The sequence below is a fragment of the Mesoplodon mirus genome (genome assembly GCF_964341445.2).
Source record: "Mesoplodon mirus genome assembly, chromosome: 19".
Taxonomy (NCBI): domain Eukaryota; kingdom Metazoa; phylum Chordata; class Mammalia; order Artiodactyla; family Ziphiidae; genus Mesoplodon; species Mesoplodon mirus.
Genome location: NC_138995.1, coordinates 2,096,057 through 2,114,170, shown reverse-complemented (window position 1 = coordinate 2,114,170; position 18,114 = coordinate 2,096,057). Strand labels below are relative to the sequence as shown.

Sequence of the window (18,114 nt, the reverse complement as noted above, 5' to 3'; positions counted from 1 at the left end):
TGTCACTGTCACTCTTCACAGCGGGGGACACAGAGACCCAGCAAAGTTAGGTGACTCGGGCCAGCTCTGAAGGCAGTGCAGTGTCGGTCTGACCCCAGTTCCTGGCTCTTCACCCCACGCTATGCTCCTCTTCTGTGGCTCCGAGAGAGAAGTAACTTTGACCCCCATTTTGCAGATAGGGAAGTAGAGGCTCGAGTGAGGTCACCTGTCCAGGATCCGAGCTCAGACCTGCCTGACTTCCGGCCACTCTGGTCAAGGACCCTCTCCCGTGAGGGGGCTCCCTCGAACCTTCCTCCCATCCCTGCCCTACACCCCCTGCTGCCCCACCTCACGGTTATGTCCATGAACCCCTGACCTGTGAGAGGCCAGCCCTGTGGGCCTCGGGCAGCTGAGCCTCAGCGCCCGCTGGGTGACCAGAGAGGGGAGCATGGGTCCGGGAAGGGTGCTCCCCGGATGGCGGGATTGGGAACCCTGCGTTCTATTCCTGTCTCCCCTGTTCAGGCCCAGAGGGAGGGGCACGAAGGGTGAACAAGGGTGGTCCCTGCTCACTGAGGCCCGACGGGATATGGGGCTGGAACTTGGAAGCTGGAGTCAGGGATGCCCAGGTCTCCAGAGCCTGCACCTTGAAACTGTTCACACCAGAGAGAAGACACTGCTTGACATCAGTGGGGTCCGAAGCAGCAGCCGGCCTCCTCTGAGCAAAACCCAGGGTTCTCCTGACGCCCAGGGCCAGCTCCTGAGTGTTGGGTGCAGAGCTGCATCCTGAAGGGACCCTCCTTCAGGATGAGTCATCCTGCCATTCTGAGTGAGGACCCCCAGGCCAGCGGGACCTGGTGTGGTTGGAACTGCAGGCTGCATTCTTGGATGCTGACCCCTCTGTTTTTTGGTGGGCAGTGGAGAGGGATAGTCCCAAACGTGGGCCTGAGAATCTGGCACACATGGTGGGGGTCTTAGCTGAGCCGCTTCCGTCAGGACTTTGGGCAAGTGACTTAACCTCATCACGCCTCAGTTTTTTTCTGTCTGTAAAATGGGTACAGTGTCTCCCTCATGGGCTCTCTGTGGGAACTGACGGGCTTGGACCTGCTGTGAGCACTTGGCAGGGGGGAGAGGAGCCTCTGCACTCCCCGGGAGGTCAGGGCGACAGGCGAGCAGAGGGGGTCTCCTCAGGGAGTGCAGCTCAGAGGGAACCAGGCTCCCAGGGGAGAGGACACTGACTTGGGGTCTACAGACCAGCCACTTCTCCGACTCATCTTTGATGTGCACGCATCACCCGACGGTGCCAGGTGTGGGCCTGTCCTCTAATGGGGACCAGCGGGCATTGGGGCTGGCCCCCACATCCCCGTGGCTCCTTCCAGTTCTGGGGACAGCTGAGTGGGGAGGTTCAGATCTTCACCCCTTCCTGCTGTGTAGCCTTGGACAAGTCACCTTACCTCTCTGAGCCCCCTGTTGTGATGACAGCTCCTGGCCCTCCGTGGATGGTGAGAGCTCAGCAGATGTCAGCCGATGGTGTCCCTGGGCACCGTGGCTGTGGTTTCTGACTGGGCTGCCCTGGAAGGTTTTCCGGGTGCCTGCAACTGAGAAGGCAGCCAGTGTGGGGAAATTCTCAAGGTAAACTTAACAGGGTTCATTCTTCGGAAGTTAGGTCCATCTCTTTTTTTTTTTTTTTTTTTCTGATGTGGAAAAGACCTTCCCTTTATTCATAATCACCAAAACTTAAGCAACACAGATGCTCTTGAGTAGGAGTGGATGACACAGTATGGTTCAGGTCCACAGGAGACGCGGAGGCCTTAAGTGCGTACTACAAAGTCAAAGAAGCCAACCTGAAAAGGCTTCATACTGTATGAGTCCAACTCTATGACTTTCTGGAAAAAGCAAAACTATGGAGACAGTAAAAGAACACTGGTTGCCAGGGGTTGGGGGAAGGAAGGGTGAACAGGTGGAGCGCAGAGGATTTTTAGGGCCGTGAAACTGTTCTGCGTGACACAGTAATGGTAGGTACAGGTCATTACATTTGTCCAAAATCACAGGACGGGCAGCACCGGGAGTGGTGATGTATCAGCATTGGCTTATCGACTGTAACAAATGCACCGCACTCACGTGTGTCTGTACTTGCATTCAATTTTTCTGTGAACCTAAAGCTAGAACGTCTAATCTTAAAAAAAAAAAAAAACACCCCACTGAACCTTCCCCAGATGAACGGGTGAGGAAAGCAGAAGGAGCAATGCTGGCGTGAAGTCGGCCAGGCGGGCACGGCCTAGGGTGCTGGTTGAGCTTGTTTCTTGAGCCTGGTCCTCCTCCGGCCATGGGGGACCCCCTGCCCGCACCGTGGAGGTGGGCATACCTGGGTGGCTCCCTGGTTTGAGGCCAGCCACGCCTGAATCCCCTACCCTCTGGGCAGCACAAGGATGAACGTGGGGCCCGTGTTTGCTGGTCTCCATGGTGTCTGCTTTTGCTCTCGACCCCTCCCGGCCTTGGGGTGGCTTCCTGGCTGGTGACCTGGTCTCAGCGCGGGAATGGCCAATATCTGCATGCAATGCTCATGGCCTCTCCGGTCACTTTCCTGCCTCCAATCTGACATGTCTGATGCCTTCTCAGGGAAGCTTGCCCCCTCTGTTCCCCCAAGAAGGCCACCGACCTGCCACTTGGGGCCCCTTTCTGGCTTTCCCACCAACCTGCTAAATACTCGGGCTGGGCACCTACCAGGCCAGTGACCTCTGTGAGGAGCAGGGCTTTCCCCCAACACCCGGGCTCGGATCCTGGCCCCCATGAGGCACAAATCCTGAGTCTTAGTTTCTACAGCTGGAAAAGCAAGCATAACATCACTATTGTGAGAACTTTCTCATGAATGTCTTTCTTCCCATCCCTCTTGAAAATTTTTAATTTTTATCAAGATGATGTGCCCACAGTTTAAGATGTCAATTAATGCTAAAAACAACAGTGTTTAGAACAAAGCCCCCTCCCTCTACTGTTTCCAGAACTACAACTTTAAACTCCTTCACCTGTGTCTTCAGAGACTTAACTCCAAGTTTCTACATCTGTGCTTACTACTCTCTTGGTTTACGATCACTTTTAGCTGTTATGTACTGACTTCCTACTATGGTAGGTGAAGATTCTCAGTCTTTTAGAACCACCTTTCTCTTCCCTTTCTTAACCATTCCAGCATTGTTAGGTCAATTCTGTTAAATTCATAGCTCTCATTCTTAAAAGACTGGGGTATTGAGGCAAGCAACGCGCTGATTCTGTATACACGCATGTATTGATACTTTTCACGTGCAGCTTGAGTTAGTAATCGCCTTATTTTTTCAAATACATAGTTTTCTTTAAAACAGTGGTTAGGGAGACGCAAGAGGGAAGGGATATGGGAACAGATGTATATGTGTAACTGATTCACTTTGTTATAAAGCAGAAACTAACACACACACACACACACACACACACAAAAGTGGTTAATTCGTTGCCCAACTTCCAAATGCTCAGAAAAATATCTCTCAATGCTGCGTTTTGCATGAAACATCCACCAGATTCTCTCTATTTATACAGTATATACACATTTTTCAGATTTATAGATTTTCCTTCAGTGTTTGCTGGAAGATATATACAGTTGACCCTTGATCGGTGTTGGGATTAGGGGCTCCGACCCTCCACGCATTTGAGAATCCATGTGTAATTGATAGTCAGCCCTGAGTATGTGCAGTTCTGCTGTATCTGTGGATACATCTGTGGATTCAACCATGAGTCATGTAGTACTGTAGTCTTTACTATGGAAAAAAATCCATGTGTAAGCGGACCCTCACAGTTCAAATCCGTGGTATTTTTGTGTAAACGTATATAAAATTGCTCCTGGAAATTCCCTTCGCCACCTCATGTTTGTTGGACACCCCCCCCCATGTCTTTCCTCTTCTGTGATTTTCTCCCTCATTTTGGTGGAGTACATCCTGCAGTAGCTTCCTGAGAAAGGATGCATAAAAGATAGTTTTTGTGACTCAATGACTTGATAAATTGGTTGTATATGTAATTCTAGATTGAAAATCATTTTTGTTCAGAATTTGGGTGGGGGCCGTTTCCCACTGAGGTCTAGGTCTCGGTGTTGCTGTCAAGGGGTCTCACGCCCTGCTGACTCTCAGTCCTTCGTGTGAAGTCTGTCTTCTCTGGAAGCATTTGGGATCTTTGCTCACTGAGGTTCTGAAGTTTCTCATGACTTTGTATGAGAATCTTTCCTTCGTCGTGCAGGGTGTCTGTGAGCCCCTTCAGCCTGGACGCTCACATCCTTCAATTCTGGGATGCTTTCCCATTTTACATCTTTGGTAATTTTCCTTCCTTGCTTTCTGGAACTCCTAATTTATAGATTTGGGGCCTTCTGGATGACTCATGAATGACTCTAATTTTCTCCTCACTATTTCTCACTACTTTGCCCACCTCTTTTTGTTCTAGTTTCTGAAAGGTTTCCTTGGATTTATCTTCCAACTCACTTACCAAAATTTTTATTTTAGCCATCACACTTTTAACTTCCAGGAGCTCTTTTTCTCTGTTTTTTTTTTTCCTTTTTTATTGCCTTTGATTCTCATTTTGAGGATACAGTACCTTATCTCTATGAGGATTTAATGTTTGGCATCTATGTCTTCCACACCCTGCATTTTTCATGATTCCCTTCAATTTTTTCCACATTTATTTGTATGTTTTGGTCTCTTTCCTCTTGGAGGCTGATGACCCTGGGCTGTTCACTTATTGCAGTAAGGTACCAGAAAGCTGACTGAAAGTTCTGTGCAGGCTTCACTGCTGGCCTGATCTCATTTCTCCAGAGAAATTCTCCCCATCCTGCCTGGGTGTAGGAATTCCAGCCACCAGCACCTGGGTGGGCCGGGGAAGCGGGCAGGGTCTCTGTTCAGAATGAAGACTTCCTCCTAATAGTCCCAGGTCTGGTCCTGTGCCTCCCCCCATGCTCCTCACCTGCCTGGGTCCCCTGGGGTGTGGTTTCCTGGTTCACGCAGAAACTTCCTGTGTCATGCAGGAGGGGAGAAGTCTCTCTTTTTAATTCACGGTTGATATGTTCTCAGCACCTGGCTTTCTATCTTTTCTCTAGATTTGTTTTCCTAACTTTTAGTTCTTATTTATGTAGTTTGTCGGTCGCCTGGCTAGAGGCTGAGAATCCTGTGTTAGTTTGCTAGGGCTGCCGTAACAGAATGTCACAGACGGGGCTGCTTAACCAGCAGCTACTTATTCTCTAGCGGCTCTGGAGGCTGGGTTCAGGCTCTTCTGAGGCCTCTCTCCTTGGCTTGCAGACGGCCGCCCTCTTGCTGCTTCTGCACATGGCTGTCTCTCTGAGTGCACCCCTGGTGTCACTTAAAGGAACACCAGTCATACTGGATTAAGCCCCCCCTCCCCCCGCCATGGCCTCATTTTTTTAAATATGGTACAATACACATAACATAAAACTTATTGGGGCTTCCCTGGTGGCGCAGTGGTTGAGAGTCCGCCTGCCAATGCAGGGGACATGGGTTCGTGCCCTGGTCCGGGAAGATCCCACATGCCGCAGAGCGGCTGGGCCCATGAGCCATGGCCGCTGAGCCTGCGCATCCAGAGCCTGTGCTCCGCAACAAGAGAGGCCACAACAGTGAGAGGCCCATGTACTGCAAAACAAACAAACAAACAAAAAAATTATTAACTGTTTTTAAGTATGTGGCTCACTGATATTCAATATATTTATAATGTTGTGCCACCACCATCCATCTCCAGAAAGCTTTCATCTTGTAAGACTGTACCTCTCCACACCCATTAAACAATAACCGCCCTGCCCCCCAGCACCCACCATTGTGCTTTCTGTCCGATTTTTAACTACTCTAAGAATCTCAAATGTAGAATCATACAGTATCTGTCATTTTATGACTGACTTAATCTCATTTAGCATAGGTCTTCAAGTTTCATCCAGGTTGTAGCCTGTGTCAGAATCTCCTCCCTTTTTTATTTTTAAATTTTTATTTATTTATTTTTATTTTTGGCTGCATTGGGTCTTCGTTGCTGCCTGTGGGCTCTCTCTAGTTGTGGCGAGCGGGGGCCACTCTTCGTTGCGGTGTGCGGGCTTCTCATCACGGTGGCTTCTCTTGTTGCGGAGCACAGGCTCTAGAGCGCAGGCTCAGTAGTTGTGGCGCAAGGGCTTAGTTGCTCCGCGGCACATGGGATCTTCCTGGACTGGGGCTCAAACCCGTGTCCCCTGCGTTGGCAGGTGGATTCTTAACCATTGCACCACCAGGGAAGCCCCCTCCTCCTTTTTTTTTTTTTTGCTGTACGTGGGCCTCTCACTGTTGTGGCCTCTCCTGTTGCGGAGCACAGGCTCCGGCTGTGCAGGCTCAGCGGCCATGGCTCACGGGCCCAGCCGCTCCGCGGCATGTGGGATCCTCCCAGACCGGGGCACAAACCCGTGTCCCCTGCATCGGCAGGCGGACTCTCAACCACTGCGCCACCAGGGAGGCCCCCCTCCTCCTTTTTAAGGCTGAGTAATATTCCATTGTGTGGATGGACTGCATTTGGTTTATCCATCATCTTTTGATGGACACTTGGGTTGCTTCCACCTCTTGGCTGTTTTGAGTAATGCTGCTGTGAACGTGGGTGTACAAGTATCTTCTTGAGACCCTGCTTTCAGTTCATATGGGTACATACATGCCCAGAAGTAGCCATCAAGTGACAAATGGGTTCAAGGAAGGAGGGAGCGGTGTATCGGGTGCCAGGGGCTGAGGAGCAGCCACCTTGTCCTTGCTCAGAGGGAAGAGACCCAGCTGCTTCTGTGCGCGGCTCCTGTCTCGTTTCTTTCTCTGCATCTTCGGGCAGGTAGTAGTCATGTGAGCTTTGCCTCCTCCCTCCTGGGAGTCCAGTGGCATCACCTTGTCAGGGTCCCAGCGACCCAGGGGGAGAACATGCTGGGCGGGGCAGAGTCTGACCAGGGCCTAGTCATCTGTGCCCCCAGGCCAAGCCAGGTCAGTCCAGTTGGGTGGGAGGTTTCTGGACGGGAAGACTTGGGCCGTGGCATCAGCACCTGGGCGTGTGAGTGCCGTGGAGGGCCAACTAGGAGAAGCGGTGGTTCAGCCGCCTCCAGGCCTGAGCCCCCGTCTGCTGGGGGCTCCAAGCCGCTCCCAGGAAGAGCTCCCCCGTCCAGGGCTTGCCCTCCAGAGGTCACCGCATCTGGCCACACTGACCTGGCCCTCTCCTGGACGTATGGCAGAGGCTGCGTTGTCCCCAGGCTGGTCCCCTGGGCTCTGTGGTGACGCGTTGGAATAACTTCAGCGGGCAGGCAGGGGCTTCAGAGGAAGAAAATAAAAGTGTGGGAGAGGCGTGCGGGGCCCTGGGGAGGCACGAGTGACTTGGCCAGAGCCAACTGTCCACACTGCCCAGGATGCCGGCTGCAGGGGTCGAAGCCCAGATCTCTGCTGGCCGAGGGGCGCGGGGTGGAGTCGGCTTTCGGACTTGGACCCGGTGGTGTCCTGAGCCAGACAGCGCCGGTGCCCACAGTGTGCCTGGAGAGATGGTCTCGGTGGCCCTCAGAGTGGGTCCCCGAGCACAGTGTTGGCCTCACCAGGGAGCTTGTCAGGAATGCAGAGGCTCTGGCCGTGCCCACCCAGCTGGGTCAGGAGTTCGGGGGGTGTTAACTCGCCCTGCGATCAGGGACACTGCCACCACCCAAGCCTGAGACCCGCCGGTGGTCACATCTCATCTGCTCTTCCCTACGAGCCTGGGTCACTCCAGCTGGCATCTTACAGGCCATGTTTAGGGAGGTTGGGCCTCCCTAAGGTCCACTCAGCTCTCCTGATTCTGGGTTCCAGGTGATGGGGACAGAGGGGTCGTCCCCCATCTTCATGGAGATGGGCACGTGAGGTGGCAGCGGAAGTGGCAGAGTCCCTGAGAGGGTCACCTGCGTGCAGCCCTGCCCTCCCAAGCTTACCTGGAAAGAAGCAGGGGTGCCCCCTTGACCATCTGTCTGCATCTGGGCGTCTCCCTGAGAGGGGCAGCCACGGCTGCAGGGCCCGGGGTCGGCGGGGTGCAGAGTGCAGACAGGAAGTTGCCCCCGTCCTGGGGGCTGCACCGGCCCAGACAGACCCCACAACACCGCAAGGGGGGTGCCCTGTCGGGGCCGTGTGTAGTCTTTTCTTTGCGCAAGGCTGGCTTCTGTCTTTCCACGTACAAGCTGCTTGGGGTATAAAACAAAACAGTGGATTTAGTCTTTAGTAAATAACCAGCCGGATTCAATGGAACCACCATGGGGAATCAGGGCCTTGAATTCAACCTTTTGTCTGGTGGCCCCAAACAAGAAAGAAAGAGGAGAGGAGAAAAGACTGGCCCAGTGGAGGCTGGCCCAGAGCCTCCCTTCGGGAGAAGCTGTCTCCTCGCTGAGGGCCTGCGTCCTTCCTCCTGCTCTGCGCCAGCCCTTTGCTCTCAAGCGGCGGGGCCCAGCCGCCCCGGCAAGTCACAGCAGAGCTGATCTGGAGCGTATTTCTGTAATATCAAAATCCATTTTTCTTACTGACTTCAGCTCTAAAATCAGAGGTGTGTTCTGACTGGGAGCAAAATTGCAAATACAATAAAACTGCAAGCTGCAAGCAAGGACAGCTCGCTGCCCCGTCATGCCATGTGCAGGAGGCCATGCCCACTGCTTTATGTGCCTGGGGGGTGGGTACAGTTATCACCCCCATTTCACAGGTGAATAAACTGAGATCTGAGAGGTGGAGTGAGGGCCCCCAGGTCGTGGGTGAGTGGAAAGGCCCAGCTCTGGACTCAGGGCTCCTGACTTCTGGCTCACACACTGCAGGCTCTCCTCTCCCGAGGCTCCAGAACTGCCAGGCAGGCTGGCCCATCAAGGCCCCGTTGGCCTCAGGAGTTTGTTTCAAAGCCCTGTGTCCCTCACTCTACTCTCAAACCGCCTAGAACTGGACCAGCTCATCTTCTATCTTTTTTTTTTTTTTGCGGTACGCGGGCCTCTCACTGTTGTGGCCTCTCCCGTTGCGGAGCACAGGCTCTGGACGCGCAGGCCCAGCGGCCATGGCTCACGGGCCCAGCTGCTCCACGGCACGTGGGATCTTCCCGGACCGGGGCACGAACCCGCGTCCCCTGCATCGGCAGGCGGACTCTCAACCACTGCGCCACCAGGGAAGCCCCATCTTCTATCTTGCTTTGGGATTTGAAATTATACATTTCTCACTGCTTCCATTCATTTTTGTGTACCGATCATTAACCATCTTGTCTTTTGTAAGTGACCTGAAATTCACATAACATACAACTAGCCATTTTAAAGCGAACAGTTCAGTGGGATATAGCACATTCACAACGTTGTGCAACCACCACTTCTATCTAATTCCAGGCCGTCATCTTCATCACCCCGAAAGGAAACCCCGACCCCGTTAGCAGTCATTCCTGTTCCCCCTCCTCCAGCCCCTGGCAGCCGCCAGCCTGCTTTCTGTCTCCATGGATCTATCTGTTGAGGACATGGAGTGATGTATGTATTTTAAAGCAAAGGCTGGCTGAGTCGCTAGCTCCTTTTCCTCACCGTTTGCTCGCGTCTGGGCACACCCTGTGTGCACATTTCTGACCCTCTCCAGCCTCTGCTAATCTGTTCGGGGACCCCTGGAGTCACGGAATTCAGGAATAATATGCCGAGCATTTCTTTTCGCTGATGTGGAAACAGACTCGGAGGCCGTGGTTGGTTCTGGTCACTCAGGTCTGCAGGGGCACAGTGTCGAGGCTTGTGGAAGGCCAGGGTGGCAGGACCCCGGAGCTCGGAGTGGGAGGGAGGCTCCAGCCCCCACCTGGGACCCTTGTTTTGCCTGCTCCACCCCTCAGAGAAAGTTGATGTTTGCCTTTGTCTCCGTTTATGTGATAGACTCTGCGTCCACATCTGGAAGGTGGGAACGGTGCTGTCCAGCCTGTAGGGACGTGGTGTGGATTCCGTGATTGGGCAGGGTGGCCTGCTTCCCAGCACCTCCCCGTTATCACTCCTTTATCTGAGGGAGGGAACGTGGGCACTCATTTTCTCAGGGGTGGGGTCCTCCGCACCTTGCAGGATGCCAGCTGTTGCTCCCAGCCTGGCACCCTCAGGACGAGGTGGGCAGGAGCTCACTGGGTGCAGAGCCCGGGTACAGGGAGGACCGCGAGCCCTGGGTTTGAATCCCTCCGCTTTGGCTTTCTGGCCCCTCTCTGAGCCTCAGTTTCCTCACCTGGGAGGTAAAATGCTGTTCACCCCTAAGGGCTTTTTTTTTTTTTTTTTTTTTTTGGTTTTTTAAAATTATTTATTTTTGGTTGTGTTGGGTCTTCGTTGCTGCACACGGGCTTTCTCTAGTTGCGAGAGCGGGGGCTACTGTTCATTGCGGTGCACGGGCTTCTCGTTGCAGTGGCTTCTCTTGTTGTGGAGCACGGGCTCTACACGTGCGGGCTTCAGTCGTTGTGGCATGCGGGCTTCAGTCGTTGTGGCATGCAGGCTCCGTCGTTGTGGCTCGCGGGCTCTAGAGCACAGGCTCAGTAGTGTGGTACATGGGCTCAGTTGCTCCGCGGCATGTGGGATCCTCCCGGACCAGGGCTCGAACCCGTGTCCCCTGCATGGGCAGGCGGATTCTTAACCACTGCGCCACCAGGGAAGCCCTACCCCTAAGGTTTGGATGATGATGATGAATATTAGTTACCGTTCACTGAGCATTAACGACCTTCCCGCACTTGACACGGATGACATGGATTCACCGCGTTGAAGCAGCACAGCCACCTTCCCTGTTTTACAGATAAGGACACCGAGGCACAGAGAGTTAAAGCAGACATTCCCAAGGGCACAGATCCAGAAGGAGTGGAGCTGGGATTGGACCCCATGTCTGCTGCACTCTGAACTCCGCCCTGTGCCCCCATACCCACTGCCTCCACAAGGCTGTCTGTGGAGCTCCTGTGTGTTCTTAGCTGAAAGCCCAGCCTGCCTTGAAGGGATGCAGGGGTGCTGGCAGGGAGGTGGGCTGAGTCTCTTCATGCAGGAGCATCCTCAGCTTTGGTCGTGGGGGAGCACCAGTGAAACCCAGGGTGACATCTTGGGAGGTCCCAGCTGGGGCATCTGGATTCATTCAGCAAATAAACATGGGACACCCAGTTAAACTTGAATTTCAGATCATCAGTCAGATCATTTCTAGTATAAGTATGTCCCATGTAATATGTCTTTAAAAATTACTTGTTCATGTGAAATTCAGGTTGAACTGGGCATCCTGTGTTTTATCGGACAGCCCTGTCGCCAACCCAGGAGAAAGCACACGTGGGAGTGGCAGTAAGCTGGGGGTGAGAGGTTCCTGCAACAGCAGCCCACGCCCAGCTTGCACTGGCCACAGGGAGACCACTGTCCAGGCAGACGGGTCTGGCCTTAAAGGGCCAGCTTCCCACAGGCCACCCACCCCAGGCAGGGGAGGGGCCGTCCAGGGCCAAGAGGCTAGTCTAGGTTCCTTCTCACAACCCCAGGTGCAAGCCCTGGGTCTCTGCCCCAGCGTGGGCAGCTGCACCCTGAGGCAAGAAAAGCTGTAGGTTGGGGCGGGGGGTGGGAGGAGGGAAGACGGTGGGGAGCTCCGCCCTGTGGAGTGTCGTTTAATTTGCGTAACTACCTATGGCAGGAGAAATTTAGACCCATCCCGTGAGAGTCACACAGCCTATAAGTAGAGCAAGAATATGGGCCCAGTGCTGCTGATTTTATTTTATTATGGTAAAATACATAGATAACTGGACTTCCCTGGTGGCACAGTGGTTAAGAATCCGCCTGCCAATGCAGGGGACATGGGTTCGAGCCCTGGTCTGGGAGGATCCCACATGCTGCGGAGCAACTAAGCCCGTGTACCACAACTACTGAGCCCGTGTGCCACAGCTACTGAAGCCCGTGCGCCTAGAGCCCACGCTCCGCAACAAGAGAAGCCACCGCAATGAGAAGCCCGCGCTCCGTAACGAAGAGTAGTCCTCGCTCGCCGCAACTAGAGAAAGCCACGTACAGCAACAAAGACCCAACACAGCCAAAAATAAAATAAAATAAATAAATTTTATATATTTTTTAAAAGATACATAGATAACATAAAACTAGCCACTTGAACCATTTTTCGGTGCACGGTTCAGTGGCATTAGTCATACTCATAATGTCGTACAACCATCACCTCTATTTTCAAGACTTTCCCGTCACTGCAGACAGAAACTCTGTATCCATCAAGCAATAATTCCCTGCTCCCCTCCCCCCACCCCAGCCCCACCATCTACTTTCAGTGTCTCTGAGTTTGACTCCTAGGTATCTCATATAAGTGAAATCAAATAGTGTGTGTCCTTTGGTGACTGGTTTATTTCACCTAGCAGAGTGTCCTCAAGGTTCGTCCACGTTGTAGCAAATTGCCGAGCTGCCCTCCTTTTGAAGGCTGAATAATGTTTCATTGTTTGGATGGACCATGTTGTCTTTGGCTATTGTGAATAATGCTGCTGTGCACATGGGTGTGCAATGTTGATTCTTCTGGAGATACCAGGCCTGCCAGTTTTCATGCCTTAAGGTGTCCTTGCTGAGTGGTCTTCCCAACTCTTCTTGGATGCCTCCAGCAATGGGGATCTCACTACCTTCCAAGGCAGCCTCGTCAATAGCCAGTTTGTAGCCTGGATCTGTGTCCTTGTAGCTGCCCCTCATGGGCCCCATGAGCCCTGTTTGGAGCTGCTCACCCAGGATGTGTTTCTTCCTTCTTCTCCTCCACGCCCCTCCCTGTCTTCCCAGATTGGGCCTTCTGCCCACATGGCCTGGGGAGCTCTGCAGGTCACTCCTGACTGCATCAGACTCTTACTCCTCCCTTCCCCCTCCCCGACCTCTAAGAGAGAGAGAACAGGGGCTTCCCTGGTGGCGCAGTGGTTGAGGGTCCGCCTGCTGATGCAAGGGACATGGGTTTGTGCCCTGGTCCGGGAAGATTCCACATGCCGCGGAGCGGCTGGGTCCGTGGGCCATGGCCGCTGACCCTGCGCGTCCAGAGCCTGTGTTCCACAACGGAAGAGGCCACAGCAGTGAGAGGCCCACGTACCGCAAAAAAAAAAAAAAAAAAAAAAAAAGAGAGAGAACGAAATCCAACCGTGGGAAGCAGGAGGGAAGGGTCTTTAAAAACAGTATCAGTGGCAGTAATCATAAAAGCACCCGTGGTCTGATGGTCTGTCTGCCTCGATGTAAACCTCGCCGAGTTGCCCCGAGACAGGGCAGACCGTGGTGGCTGCGTCGCCCTCCCGCACTCAAGCTCACCCTCTCCTGTGTCTCCACAGGGACCTACCAGGGCCAGTGGGTCGGCGGCATGCGTCAGGGCTACGGCGTGCGGCAGAGTGTCCCCTACGGCATGGCAGCGGTCATCCGCTCGCCCCTGAGGACCTCCATCAACTCCCTGCGCAGCGAGCACACCAACGGCGCCGCGCTGCACCCCGACGCCTGCCCGGCCGTGGCCAGTAGCCCAGCCGTGTCCCGGGGGGGCTTCGTGCTCGTGGTGCACAGCGACTCGGAGGTCCTCAAGAGCAAGAAGAAGGGGCTGTTCCGGCGCTCGCTGCTGAGCGGGCTGAAGCTGCGCAAGTCGGAGTCCAAGAGCAGCCTGGCCAGCCAGCGCAGCAAGCAGAGCTCCTTCCGCAGCGAGGCCGGCATGAGCACCGTCAGCTCCACGGCCAGCGACATCCACTCTACCATCAGCCTGGGTGAGGGCGAGGCTGAGCTGTCAGCCATCGAGGACGACACCGACGCCACCACCACCGAGACCTACGTGGGTGAGTGGAAGAGTGACAAGCGCTCGGGCTTCGGCGTGAGCCAGCGCTCGGACGGGCTCAAGTACGAGGGCGAGTGGGCTGGCAACCGGCGGCACGGCTACGGCTGCCTGACCTTCCCCGACGGCACCAAGGAGGAGGGGAAGTACAAGCAGAACGTCCTCGTGGGCGGGAAGCGCAAGAACCTCCTCCCGCTGCGCGCCAGCAAGGTCCGCGAGAAGGTGGACCGGGCCGTGGAGGCGGCCGAGCGGGCGGCCACCATCGCCAAGCAGAAGGCAGAGATCGCGGCCTCCAGGTAGGAGGGCAGGGGGCCGGCATGGGGAGGCGTGGGGTGGTTCTGCGTCACGGGGACCTGGTTTAGTTGGTTGTGCAGCCCAGGTTGAGGGCTACGCTGGTGTTTCTCAAACTCTGCCCTGTGGAACCCTGGGGTTCCTCAGAGGTTCCCGGAGGTGGAGCAAGGAAATGGTTGACCTGAGGGGGTTCTGGGTCTTACAGCCTCCCCTCAAAGGGAGCAGACCTCCCTTCCTCTCTTCTCCTTGTTTTATATGCTGGTGTTTAATGTAAAACATTGATGGATAAAGATGGTGGCCATTCCGCTTGGTAACATGCATAGGACAGCTGCGGGCTGAGAGAAACATGTGCTGCCTCCACGGCCGCACTCCCAGGTGGGCATGGAGTGCCCAGTGCTGCAGGGACGTGGGAGCAGGGTGGCAGCTGTCTCGGCCACCCCAGCCCGAGGCCCAGATTCTCCATGGGCCCTGGATTTGGCACCAGCTGGACAGACCGGCTGTGGACACTGGCCCAGGGGCTCACTTGAGGCTTGGTGCTGTAGGCCAATAGCTGTTCTGAATGGGATGCAGGACTTACTGCATTTAGGGTTCAGCGGGGCCACCAGGCCCTAAGCGGTGGGTCCAGAGCTGACCATTGGCGGGCTCCGTGTTGGACGTTGAGGTGTCTTTAATGTTGGTACACGGGTGGGGGCTTCAGAGCTGGAAGAAGGGGCCCTGGGTCCCCCTGGGAAGCACAGAGGTAAGTGTGTGAGCCTGGGTCTGCCCCACTCGGCTGTGGGTAGCAGGAACCGCCAGCCACAGCTTGAAGGAAGCTGCCCTATTGCAAGCCAAGGCCCCCAGGTGGCCATGCTCCTGGGTTCTAAGGAAACAGTTCCTGATTTGAGTTCATTGAGAGCTTCCCACCGCTGTCCACTTTCCTGGGTCCAGGTGAGGCCCTCGGGTCCGCCCTGAGAGTCGTGGGGCCTGGGACGGGGATCTGGGGTTGCTTTAACTGCCTTAGGCTGCCCGGACAGGAGGTGTTCAGGAGAACAGACGCTGAGTCTTTCTGGATGATTATGTATTCCCGGCCAGGGGCAGGCCTGGAGTTATTCCAGGGAGACCCCCAGCTCAGTTATGGCTCAGGCCTTCCCAGCCTTGTCACTAATAAAACTTTAGCTCGTTTGGTTCTGGTTTCCAGTGACCTTTGACCCACACTGAAAGAACAGAAAAGGTGGCTGTGGTTTGTTGGCAGACTCTCTGCGGCCCCCATCTGAGGTCTTGGAAATGAAACCCATTCCAAGAAGCTGAAGGGGAGATGGAATTGCTACCTTGAATGTCGGGGTCCTGCACTGCTCTGTTCACCCCTGCCTACTCCCCCAGAAGTGTTCAGGCCCGCATGAACAGGAGCGGCATTTATGACCACTCATCTGGTATTTTAAGATCAAATTTGGTTCCATAGTTACTTTTTCCATTATAAATGTAACACTTGCTCCGTATGGAAAAGGCAGGGAGCCGCAGCCTGAGGGCAGGTCTCACGCGTCACCCAGAGACTCCAGCTGGCGTTTGGCATATTTCCTTCCTTCCAGTAGTTCCGTCTGTTTGTTACCTTTGTGTTTGGTTACCTCATTGACCTCAGTGGACCCAAGGCACTTTACAGGGCAGGGGGACAGTGTCGTCAGAAATTTGGGTGCTTGTGAGGCAGAAGCACGAGGATTTCACGGACGGTATTCCCCGGAATTGACGAAGTCCGACACCCAGGCGAATTTCTTGGGACTGGGGACATGGGACACATCTGTGGGAGGTGTTTTCTGACACCTCCCACAGAAACTGCAGGGGGCTGGTCTTCATGAAGGAGTCCGTGGAGGTGGTGGTGTGGGCGGAGCTCAGAGCCAGCTCCTTAAGTAGCCCCACCTGGGACAGGCTTCCCACCTCTCACCTGTGAGATGAGAGTGGCGGCTGCCCGCCTGCCGCAGAGGCCTGGGAACTTCCCTGACAACGGCTCCGTGTATTGGGTGCCGGCTCGCTGAGATGTCCAGCCTGGGCCCATCACTGCTGAGCAGCCCGGGGAAGGTGCTCACTCTCTCTGGGCCAGGTTCCTTGTGGAAGGATGGGATGCAGCGACATGCAGTGCCCTCAGCGTGTGTGGGGCCTGGCGTGCACCACTGTCACCCTCCCAGGCGTCCCCTGAGCTGGGCCGCCCCTCCCCTCCTGCCCCTGGCCTCGTGGGGAGGTGGGTGTGAATGCACACCCGTGGTGTGATCCCAGCCTTGCGGCTTCGTGGTGCCCGGGGTCACCCCTTGGAGGTGGGAGGGGACAGTGTCCTTGGTCACCACGACAGGGATGAGGACGAGCCTCCGTTCCGGGCTGTGGTGGGAGCTGCACTTGCTGTGTTTTCTCGATGAGCTTAGATTTGAAAAAAAAAAAAAAAAGAAGAAGAAAAAAGGAGGAGGAGGACCAGAGGCGGCTGTCCTGGAGAGTAAAGCCAGTAGATGCAGGCGGGTCAGTGCTCTGGGAGCCCTGAGGCCCACCCTCCACTGGAGTGTGAAAGTGGCCACGGCAGCCGCCTGAGGCTGTGGAGCGGCTGGCCCCGGGTGGGGTGTGGTCACTGTCACAGCCAGTTTCTGGCCAGGCGCAGGGAGCTGCGTCCTCGGGCCCCAGCCGGGGTCCGTCGCTAAGCCGAGTCAGTGAGAACTGATGCCTGGGACCTTCCCTGGAGGGCGGCTGCTGTGAGGACAGGGACGCAGGCTTTCCTGGGAAATGGAGGTGGCACGGAGCTCGGGGTCTGAGAGGGGGTCCCGGTACCTCCGTTTCAGGGCGGACCATACCCGTAGCTTCTAAGGGCCGGGGCCTGGCACCGTCCCTGAGATGGGGAGCCAGGGCTGTTGCCTGGTTCCCAGCATCCCTGCCCCCGGTGTGCGCTGGGATCACCTGGGGGCAGACACACAGGCAGCCCACCCCAGAGATGCTGAGCTCCTTGCTGGGGATGCCACCTGGGCTTCAGAGCCCTTTGAAAGCTCTCCATGTGATTCTCAGGTGCCCTCGGCACCCTCAGGAGGTGTGTAAAATGCAGATGGCCGGGCCCCACCCCCAGAGCTTCTGCCTCAGCAGATCTGGGTGGGGCCTGAGAACCTGCATTCCTGAGGAGCCCCCGGGATGCTGGTCGGGCAGGCCTGCCGCTCTTGTATCTCCCAGGAGGCCCCAGGGAAGAGGAGACGTGCGCAGACATGCCTGTGAGCAAAGGCGGGAGGTGGAGGAGGTCCCTGCCCCGTCAGGGTCAAAAGTGGGAGCCAGGGCTGAGGGGAAGGTGTGCCAGGTGGGTCGGTCTGGGCAAGGCAGATGGCATCAGAGGCCCTGCTGTGCCCCAGCTGTGACTTCTCAACATCGTGTCTGCGCAGGAGCTCGTTTTGAATGAATGAGTGAATAAGTGCTTAGGCCCCACCCCCTCGTGTTGTCAGGGGCCTCGGCCGCCTCCTTTGGTTCTGGGTCCTGGAGGCATGGCCCTGGCCACCGCGGGGCAGGGGACCACCAGGCCAGGCTCCCGAGAGGGCTGAGGGTCCCTTCTTGCTTCTCGGTGCCTGCAGATCCTCCAGGGTGCGAGGCACACCGCCCTGGGGTCCAGCAAGGCAGCATCTGCTGGCAAAGTTCACGGGAGAGAACTGCGAGTTCCTGCGGGTTTAGTCTGTCTCGGGGCCGGGCCCGACATCCCGCAAAAATGGGCCAGTCCTGACCCGGGCGCGCTGTTGCGCCTTGTGGGTCCCCTGGCTCCACGGAGGGGAGGAGAGGTTAATCCCCCGCCCCAGGGTTCTGTGTTGTGGGGATTATGTGACAACTCGCTGCCCCACCTGGACACCCTGCAGGTACCAGGTTTGCGCCCGAACGTGCCCTTTCAGAGGGGCAGGGGCTGGATGGTGGAACAGACGCTCGTGTCCACCCCCCACCCCGCCTCTTGGCCTGGTGCCCTGTGGCGCTACACCCGCAGCCTGGAGCTGGGAGCCAACTCTGCTTCCCGGGAGTGACCTCTGTGCTTGGGGCTGAGTGGGGAGCAGCTGCAGGCAGGGCGGCCGTGCTGCTCCAGGATCTCTTGCTCCCCGAGGGA

The 18,114-nt window shown here is 55.7% G+C and overlaps 1 protein-coding gene across 1 annotated transcript in view; it reads left to right on the top strand.

The window, feature by feature from the left end:
• JPH3 (junctophilin 3) overlaps positions 1–18,114 on the top strand; it is an 83,625-nt gene that overhangs the window by 21,122 nt on the left and 44,389 nt on the right. The window contains exon 2 of the mRNA XM_082606022.1: positions 13,267–14,044. Within this exon, the coding sequence (XP_082462148.1) occupies positions 13,267–14,044 (778 nt within the window). The remainder of the gene's footprint in view (positions 1–13,266; positions 14,045–18,114) is intronic.